The 9,287-nt window shown below is 38.4% G+C and overlaps 2 protein-coding genes across 2 annotated transcripts; both read left to right on the top strand.

Moving 5' to 3' along the window:
• The first annotated feature begins 630 nt into the window (after positions 1-630).
• LOC146642534 (uncharacterized) lies at positions 631-5,891 on the top strand. The gene is made up of 4 exons (XM_085398045.1): positions 631-819; positions 2,296-2,364; positions 2,475-2,523; positions 5,502-5,891. The coding sequence occupies exons 1-4, from the start codon at positions 680-682 to the stop codon at positions 5,889-5,891; spliced, it is 648 nt and encodes a 215-aa protein (XP_085254171.1). The 5' UTR covers positions 631-679.
• Positions 5,892-6,008: 117 nt separating this feature from the next.
• Positions 6,009-8,994, top strand: LOC146642535 (uncharacterized). Its single transcript, XM_085399217.1, has 4 exons — positions 6,009-6,483; positions 6,643-6,798; positions 7,615-7,707; positions 7,983-8,994. The coding sequence occupies exons 1-4, from the start codon at positions 6,139-6,141 to the stop codon at positions 8,292-8,294; spliced, it is 906 nt and encodes a 301-aa protein (XP_085255343.1). The 5' UTR covers positions 6,009-6,138; the 3' UTR covers positions 8,295-8,994.
• The last annotated feature ends 293 nt before the right edge of the window (positions 8,995-9,287 follow it).

A 9,287-nucleotide genomic window follows, 5' to 3' on the forward strand; every position in this document is an offset into this window, starting at 1 on the left:
ACACCTTCTTGAACGTTTAATTCTTTAGAACAGACTATCTACACTGTTAATACAACACAGTCTCGGGCAGATTGTAATATATATTGACAAAATCTGTTGATTTGTTTACCTGAAAGAGTAGTTAGTAGCTTTATTTTCTTTGTTCCCAGGTTGACAAGTTCGAGAAGTACAGAAGCATGAAAATATTCTTCATACTGAAATATTTTACTTTTGCATTGCATTGTCAAAGTTTTCACTGTAGCTCAGAGAGTATCTGGACAGTCTTTGGACAGGGAATACTCCTGTGTATTATGTTTATCTGCACAACTAGCACATGGCTCAGAATCAGTCTCTAGGCCTGTGTGACCTTATTCACTGTATCTTACATTGTCATCATGATAGTCAGTTGTCCAAAGTGGCAGACAAGCTAATGAAATGTGGTTAACTGTTACGTGTCTGCAAAACCTCAGTCAACTATATTTTCATGGATACTTCATATTGCCATTAGAACAGAACGATTGCTTGCAAGCAATCTGTGCACTCAAAAAAATCAATTAGGGCATGTGTTTGATTAACAAAGTAGTAATATGTTTACATCACATGAAGAAATCATTTTTATGCTCATTAAATGATTCATTCTTTTTTGTTGAATATAAATCAAAGAAAACTTTGATGAGTTAAATTCGTTCATGGCAATCCAATGAGAATGAGGTCCATCAAACCAAAGGCTCTGATAGCGTCATGTATTGCGCATGCTCCACGCCCACCGGATGCGGAAAGGTCCGTTGAGAAGTTAACGAGCGCACGTGGAGTTACTTCTTTGGCATACCTGATAGTGAGGTAAGTAATATTTCTTGATATATTTATTTAGGTTAGTGGAGTGAGAGATAAATACTATTAGTTAAAAATTTTTACCTGTGTAGTGTGGAGATTTATATATAGCAGGGAGGTTGTAGACCCAAACATTTTTCAAATGTAAGTCGGTGAATTTAATGTTTTTTTTTAAAAACTTAACCGGAGTCGCTAATTGTTGCAACAGAGCAAAAACTGATGAGGTTATTTTGGTAAGTTAGTTTTTTTGTTTTTGTTTCTGTCGACTTTGAATGAGGTGTGTTTCATGGTTATCTGCGTTGGTAGGACTGTTTTTCTTCTCTGGAGTTAGCTAACTTTGAAGAGCGGGAAAGCCGCGTAGAGCCGTAACGTCTTCGCATATAGCTCCATGAATGAAGGGTTACTTTCTGCTTAACCGGAGTTGGTGATTGTTGGTAGTAGTGGTAAGACTGACCGACATGGTTTTGGTGATTTTATGAGTGTTTTATGATGCTCTATCTAAAATTCCTGTTTTTGTCAGTGGAGTTTAGTCGCGGGCAACCGCATTAACTGGATTGATGAAAGGTTTAATTCAACTAAACCAGCGTTTAGGGGAGTTAATAACAAGGAGTAAGATAAAATCTGTCACAATAATTGCATGTGCATTTTCTTTTTTTGTAATATATTCACTTAATTTTTGAATTCAGAATGATTTAGGTGGATAATTGTTTGGGTTATAGTTTCTCTGGTGCTCTGCATTAGGCTGACTAACGGTGCGTTCACACCGAACGCGATAGATGCCCCTAGCTGATCTCGTGCACATTTGCACCTCGAAGCGCGTCCAGCATGAACTGGTCGAGGTTTATATGCAATTTTCACTCGTATGAAGAAGAGATCTGGGAGGAAGTAGTGCCAGACGGTATGTTATTAAAATGGCAGCTGTCAATCTAGCGTTTGAAGAAAGAGTCTCCCTTCTCTATTTGCTGTGGAGAGCAGAGCAGTGCCTAAAGGACGTCCTCACTGTACCTGGGTCCATCAGGTCTTCCACAAGCGTGAGCAGTTTGGTGAGTTTCACCACTTGCTCCAGAAGCTCCGTCTGGATGACGGCCGCTTTCAGCTGTACCACCTTCTGTCCCTTGCCGAGTTTGAGAAGCTGCTGTCCCGCAGATTTTACCAACTCGAGCGGTAGACGTGATAAGCGCGAATGCACAAAATGCACCACACAAACTGCAGTGCGTATTTTACTTCGCGCTTCAAAGGCGTCAGTCGTGTGAAGTAGGCAGAAAAGCGTTTTCTCAATGCAAATCTGCTTCCGAAGTTTAGCTGGACCCCCAGTCGCGCTTCATCGTGCTCCTCCATTGACTTTACATGTAAACCTGAAGCTCTGGTCGCGTCTATCGCGTTCGGTGTGTACGCACCGTAACAGTCTTCACATTTCACAGTATGTAGATATTAACACAAATTTGTCAGAGTAATAACTTTGTTTTAATTAATTTCTCTCCCCAGAAATACATCACAAAATAAAGCCACATTCCCATGCTCTGAGATTCTTATGCACCTCCTCAACAATACATGGTAAGTTCATGTTTGCCTTATTATTATTATGTTATTTATTTATTTTTTTTGGATGATGCAGAAGTTTAATCTCCTTGACGTTTTCTAATGCATATTTCATTTTTTATCAGTGACGTGTATGTGGCAGTGCAAGCATTGTGTTACCAGAGAGAGCAGCAGGTACAAATTACTTCAACATTATAAACTACATCATCATTACGGAATAGGTCAACATTATCTGTGCATATATGTTAATTGTCCGTGCACATTTAAGACTTGGAGTGGACTGAACACTCATGTCTATAAAGCTCATTCATCTCAGTTTACACAGACAGCTTCAAGTTCAGTAACTTTTAAATGTGAGTTATGTGACTGCAGTGACGTCTTCTCTGAGAGAGATTTTTTTGTCCATATTGGAACACATCTGCGAAGTAACGAGACAGTTAGTTGTGTGTTTCTTGGTTGCCCTTTCAAGACAAATATTTACAATACATTTTATACACACAAAAAGAGGAAGCATCATCCACACACACTTAAAGATTTTAAAGCCAGTGTAGTTACACGTGTGGACCCAGTTCAAGTGATAGAGTCCTCTGATAATGTAAGGGCTAGCTGTTCTGAAGATGTATCCTATGGTGAATTTGAAAGTGAGTCAGTGACAGAATGTGATAATAGTGCTGTTGAAAATCAGCCCGAACTAATTGAACGGAAATTAGCAGTAATATTGTTGAAATTGTAACACATATTTCATGTTCCAGCAAAAGGATTAGATGAGTTCTTAGAGGAGTTAGTTTTTCTGTTGAGTTCAGCTAGTGTACCTCTGACAAAACGTACAATTACAGAAATTTTTAAGAGCCATAACCTCCATATTAGTCAGGCTGTTATTGAAGAGCTTGCAAATTCTGTATGTGTTTCTAACCCTGTGGCTAAAATATTGGGAAAGTGGGGCCCTCTTGCCACTCCTTATAAAAGAAAACTATACTACATACAAAATTTTAGGGTTGTAGAGCCTGTTGAGTATTTTTTATCGATAGACCAAAGGAAGTCATTTCAGTACATCCCTTTATTACAGTTATTGCAGGAAATATTGAGTCACAATAAATTGCTGGATAGAGTGATTGAAGAACAAATAGCTCAAGAAAATAGAGAGAATCTGAATGGTGATCAGAGGGTTTACAGATCTTTTCGAGATGGGGAGCATTATAAAAGAAATAGCTTTCTAGATGGTGAGAAGTTGAGAATTTCTATTAACCTTTATATTGATGATTTTGAGGTTTGTAATCCTCTTGGGACCTCACGGAAAAAGCACAAGCTTTGTGGTGTATATTGGGTCTTGGGCAATTTACCACCTGGTTCTCATTCAGCCCTTTCATCCATTTATTTGGCAATCCTTTGCAAGAGTGAAGATTTGAGGACATTTGGGTTTGAAAAAGTCTTTGATCCACTTTTGAGAGATCTGGTAACTTTGGAGCAACATGGTGTGTTCATCAGTCAGTTGAACGAGTGTATTAAAGGAACTGTGAGCTGCGTCATAGCTGACAACCTAGGAGCCCATGGGCTGGCAGGTTTTGTGGAAAGTTTTTCTGCTGAATACATATGCAGATTCTGTACAGCTAAAAAATCTGAAATAAAGTCTGTGACTGCTGGTGATTTTGAGCATAGAACACCGGAACTTCATGAATTCCATTTGAAGCGTGCACAAGAAACAGCAAGTGCTTGTTGTGGAGTTAAGCGAGATTGTATTTTGAGTAAGAATCTGAGCCATTTTCATGTCACTGCAGGCTACCCTCCAGATGTAGCACATGATCTGCTAGAGGGCATAATACCAGTGGAGCTTGCGCATTGTTTTTCTTTTTTAATCTCTAAAAAGTATTTCACCTTAGAAAAACTTAATAACTTGATCCAAAATTTTGAGTATAAATGGGCAGATAAAACCAACCGGCCTCATGCAATTCCCCAGACTTTCTCATTAAAAAAAAATATTGGTGGAAATGCACATGAAAATTGGTCTCTGCTTCGTTTGTTGCCTCTAATTATTGGTCCACTTGTTCCAGAGGATGAACCTGCATGGCATATTGTTTTGGATCTGAAGGACATTGTGGAGCTTGTTGTAGCCCCTGTCCAGTCTGATGAGTCGATTTCCTACCTTGAGTGTAAAATCAGTGAACATCGCCAGAGATACCAAGAACTTTTTCCAAACAACAGTCTTCTCCCTAAACATCATTATTTGGAGCACTACCCTGCTCTGATTCGGCATTTTGGGCCTCTTGTCCACAAATGGACAATGAGATTTGAGGCGAAACATAGTTTTTTTAAACAAATTGCTCGCCATACAAACTGTTTTAAGAACATACCTGTTACACTTGCCAAAAAACATCAGCTCGTGATTGCCTCTGACTTGCACTCTTCTGACCATAAGACACCTTTAATGGTAAATGTTGGCTCATCAGTACCAATTGATGTTCTGAAAAGTGATATCGCAGTAGCTATAAAGCAAAGATTACCAGATGAAACTGATGTCCATATTACAAAAAGCGTGTCATACAATGGCATGAACTACAGCACAGGAATGATAGTTGTTCATGGGCAAATATTTGGTTTGCCAGAGTTTGCAGAAATTCTGCAGATTTTTATTTTGCATGGCAGAATATACTTTTTTGTAAAAAAGTTCTCTGCTTGGTATCGAGAGCACTTCAGAGCTTTTGAGCTTGACATGTCACATGCGAGAGAGGTGTCTCTGATTGAGCATGGGGAACTACTCGATGACTACCCGTTAGCTGCCTATTCAGTGGGAGGCCTGCGTCTGGTTACTCTGAAGAGACACACTAACTTGCAGGGTAAACAGGAGTGATGTTTGTAAGTATTTTCCCCCTATATCACCTGGCACAGTAAATAATACATCATACTTTGCAGACCAATTGCTACTTAATTTATTGAGAGTAGATTTCTTTTAAGCATCTTATGCAAGAATTGTCATTAATTAGAAGAATGCAAGACAAATCTGGAAAATGCACTATTCACTTCTCCAGTAAAAAAATTCCTCGAGGCCAAGGTGACATCATCAAATTATCGTTGACATTAGAATTTGTTACACACACTCGCACAATAGTCAATGAGTACATCTTTATTTATTTTTTAAATATTTGATATTTGTCCAGGTCAGCATGATGCCCCAGCCCATAAGACTGAGGATCATTCTTGGAGAAGATGATGCCAGGAAACTAATTTTACCAGCTGGGATATCAGACTCCATTGAGGAATTGTGTCAGGAAATAAAGACAAATTTTGGAGTGCAACAGGATTTTCGTCTTCAATATCAAGATCCTGATTTCGGAAATGATTTTGTAAATCTGACTGCGATCTCTGAAATTAATGATAAAGCAACTTTAAAGGTTGTATACTTGGATAGTGTGCAGTTGCAAAGTTTTACAGATTTCAAGCTCTTCAGACACAGACAATACAAGGCCCGTTTCATCGTCAGGTTCATCACCGTCTACAAGACTGTCAGTGTGGCCAAGTGTCTTCACAGTCCCTTGTTTCAGCTATGAGGCTGAACTGCAACTTGAAAAGGCCAATGCTGAGTTCATTGCTGGTGGAACTCATTTGACCCCCTCACCAAAACTGAAATCCCACCTTTTAGAAAGGCTGGCTGAAGAAATAATAAAATTTAAAGTTTATCCAACTGACAATGACCTGAATGAAGTTGCAGAAGCCCTTGTCAAACAGCATCCTTGTCTGAGGGAGCAGGGATCCTTTAATGGCTGTTATGGTTGGAAAATTAGCCTCAAGTATAAAATGGCCAATGTCCGGACCAAACTAAGAGGCCTGGGCTGTGCTGAGGTGTTGGTAAATTCACTAAAGAACAAGGCCCAAGACAAAAGTAAGGCAGCATTGAATGTGAAAAAGCCTAGAAGAGCAGAAGTCAATTACTGTCCGCAGTATCCAAAAGGAGAAACCACTGACAGCCTGGAAAAAGAGAGAATTGCACTGCTTTCAGAGGTTCAGAAGAGAAACAATGACAATATAGTGACAATGAAAATGCAGAAGACTTTTTCGTACAGAAGGCAAGAAGTTATTCAAGGACAGCCCTTTATTGCAGATTTTAAAAGCAGATGGCCAGCTCTGTTCACCGAGAAAGAGGTGCATGTCCTATATGTCTAACTTTTAGAGTGTGTTTATGGTTGACCAGTTATTTCTTGCTTCACTAATATTGACATAACATAGTGATAAAACAGCTAATAATTCCTGGTATGTCCTTCCTCTGGTGCATATTATAAGTGCATTGTTCATGTTTTTCAGATTGACAAGGAATTCCTGCGCATATCGACAGTACCGCTGCTATCTAGATTCTTTTATGAGCTAGACTTGTACACTCCACGCATGATGGAGCTCTTTCGAGGCAAAGGTGGGGTGGCTGGCAGAAAAATGAGACACATCATGGTGGCCATCTCCAAGGTGGGTTAGATCTGTGCTTAAGAACTTTTTATGCCCATAATCTGGCAATTTTATGAGCAAAGATATCTATACATATGGTAGGCAAAAGTCCTAAGAGGTTTTCATATTTTATACAAATTATATAAGCATCAGTCTTATATTAATAAGTAATTGATAAAATCGTATGGTTAATTTTGATCAAAATGGGGAAAAAACCCCCAAAAAAAACATTAGTGTTGCCTCATTTTGTGTCTGATTTGGTTTAGACAGATGTTTTGAGGTGGCTGTAGCTCAGGTGGTAGAGCAGGTCAGCTACTAATCAGAAGCTTGGCGGGTTGGTCCCAAGCTCCTCCAGTGTGCATGCCAAATATCCTTGGGTAAGATACTAACCCCAAGTTGCTCACCGATGCATTCATCGGAGTGTGAATGTGTATGAATGTTAGACAGTAAGCACTAAACCCGGTGGCGCCAGTGTTCGACAGCCTCGACCTCTGTCAGTGCGCCCCAGGGTGGCTGTGGCTACAATGTAGCTTACCATCACCAGTGTGTGAATGTGTGTGTGAATGGGTGGATGACTGGATATGTAAAGCGCTTTGGGGTCCTTAGGGACTAGTAAAGTGCTATATAAATACAGGCCATTTAAACAGTTTAGAAAAAGTGATTGGGTGAATGAATTGTTGTATAAAGGCAGCTTTGAGTGCTCTGAGTAGAAAAACGCTATATAAGAACCAGTCTATTTACCATGTGGCCTTTTGGACTCTTCCAAACTAAGTATTCCTTTTTCAAACTGCTGCCTAAAAGTTAAATATTGTCATTATGGATTCCCTTTTTTCTTAGGATGACACAATACATACAAGACGAGCATGCATCCTGAAGTCCTTGTGTGTCTACCTGAATGAAGACCATGAGAAACTTGTGAAGGAATATACGGTCAGTTATATTCACAAGTTGTTCTGTGTTATGTAATTTGCTCCAGGAGTTATGGGTAATTTCGATATATGAAATGGTAAAATGTGACACCACGTGTGAATAAAAGATATTGCAATTGGTCCTTGTTTTGTTTCATGTCAAATTTCTGAGGTGTGAAACCAGAGACATAGAATTTAGTAAATATATCAGCATATTCACGCTGATTGCTGAATTCCTTTTTTTTTTTTTTTCATATGTAGACTCAAACAAATGTATTATTATATTTTACGTCACAGAACACTGAGGCCAACACTGAAGCCATGGAACAAACTGTGATGGGAGTGTATGTCATACATCAGGAGGGTGCGGAGCCTGGAGATGACCCAGAGAACATCGGTGTCCTGATTGAAGGCGTGGAGGTTCTCACTGGTTTGAGGAGCATTGCAATTGCTTGTGCTCTGTTATTTGGACTGATATACTGTCTGAACCTAAGCTACCCACCGGAGCTCAAATGCACTTTTGAAGTCTTGCAAAAGATTATCATGAAGCTGGATGGACAGAGGTTGTCATCCAAGGCACAGTTCCTAAAAAACAAGCTAATGGGGTGAATGAGCTTGAAACAGACTCATGCAAGCCAGATATTTTTTTTTTCAAGGTTTCTGCAATGCAAATATGTGTTTACTGTTTTAAAGTTTAAAATTGTAAGTTATAAAATGTTCATATAAACTATGTGGTTTGCTCTGTGGCTATTACACAAAGATTGTTCGTCCATAACTTAAAGTCTTATACACTTGAAGTGTAAACACTGATTTTTGCCAGATGGCAATTGTTACAAAGGCAAATGCACACTGGTTTTCACAAATTGTTTGAGTGGAGCAGTTATGCTCAAAATTGAATGTTTTCTCCACACGTTAAATAGCATAAAGTCACTATTAATGGATACAGCCTGATTAAATGGAGGACTAATGTATGCAAGCAACATAGTAATGTTGTAATATTATAGTAATGTTGAATGTTATGTCTGAGCTTTAAATTGTGTTAAAATTCATATTGTTGTTTGCAATGCATATTTTACTACATTTTACGAAAGTTGCTTTGGGGATAATATTTTTTGTCTGCAAACTATTCAACAGACTTATTTCATTTTTATTATTATTAGGGTTAGGGTTATTTTATTGTATTTTTTCTTTCAGTCAGCATGTCTTGATCTGGAAGTTCTGTGGTCTTGGTATGAGATCGTTAAAGGGGAGAAAGCTAGGCTGAACTGGGATCCTGCCAACTGTTTTAAGAATGTTCAAGCAAAATAAAAGATGGTTTTCCAAGTTATCATTTATGTATGTTTCATTAATTTAATTAAAAGTAATGTTTACATAAGCAATACAAACACTAACTGAAACATGATTGGTGTAAGTACTACAGACATAAATTACATTTGTTCATTCAACAAGATTAACATTGGTGTAACAAACAAATATTTTACTAGTTCATGTAACAAGACTGACTTTTGATGTGCCAAAGTGTTTAAACAATATAGCATGAATTTAAATTAATTTAATTAGACTAACTTGGTACAAACATGTTAACTGAATAAAAATCAAATT

The sequence above is a fragment of the Rhamphochromis longiceps genome, linkage group LG23 (assembly GCF_057381845.1).
Source record: "Rhamphochromis longiceps isolate RC_006_pf linkage group LG23, R_longiceps_female_GT1.1, whole genome shotgun sequence".
NCBI classification, from domain to species: domain Eukaryota; kingdom Metazoa; phylum Chordata; class Actinopteri; order Cichliformes; family Cichlidae; genus Rhamphochromis; species Rhamphochromis longiceps.

Coding starts and splice junctions, on each gene's coding strand:
- LOC146642534 (XM_085398045.1), top strand. CDS start 680: ATGAGAATGAGGTCCATCAAACCAAAGGCTCTGATAGCGTCATGTATT. Junction 2,365..2,474: donor CACCTCCTCAACAATACATG/GTAAGTTCATGT, acceptor ATTTTTTATCAG/TGACGTGTATGTGGCAGTGC. Junction 2,524..5,501: donor GTTACCAGAGAGAGCAGCAG/GTACAAATTACT, acceptor ATATTTGTCCAG/GTCAGCATGATGCCCCAGCC.
- LOC146642535 (XM_085399217.1), top strand. CDS start 6,139: ATGGCCAATGTCCGGACCAAACTAAGAGGCCTGGGCTGTGCTGAGGTG. Junction 6,799..7,614: donor TCATGGTGGCCATCTCCAAG/GTGGGTTAGATC, acceptor CTTTTTTCTTAG/GATGACACAATACATACAAG. Junction 7,708..7,982: donor AACTTGTGAAGGAATATACG/GTCAGTTATATT, acceptor TTTACGTCACAG/AACACTGAGGCCAACACTGA.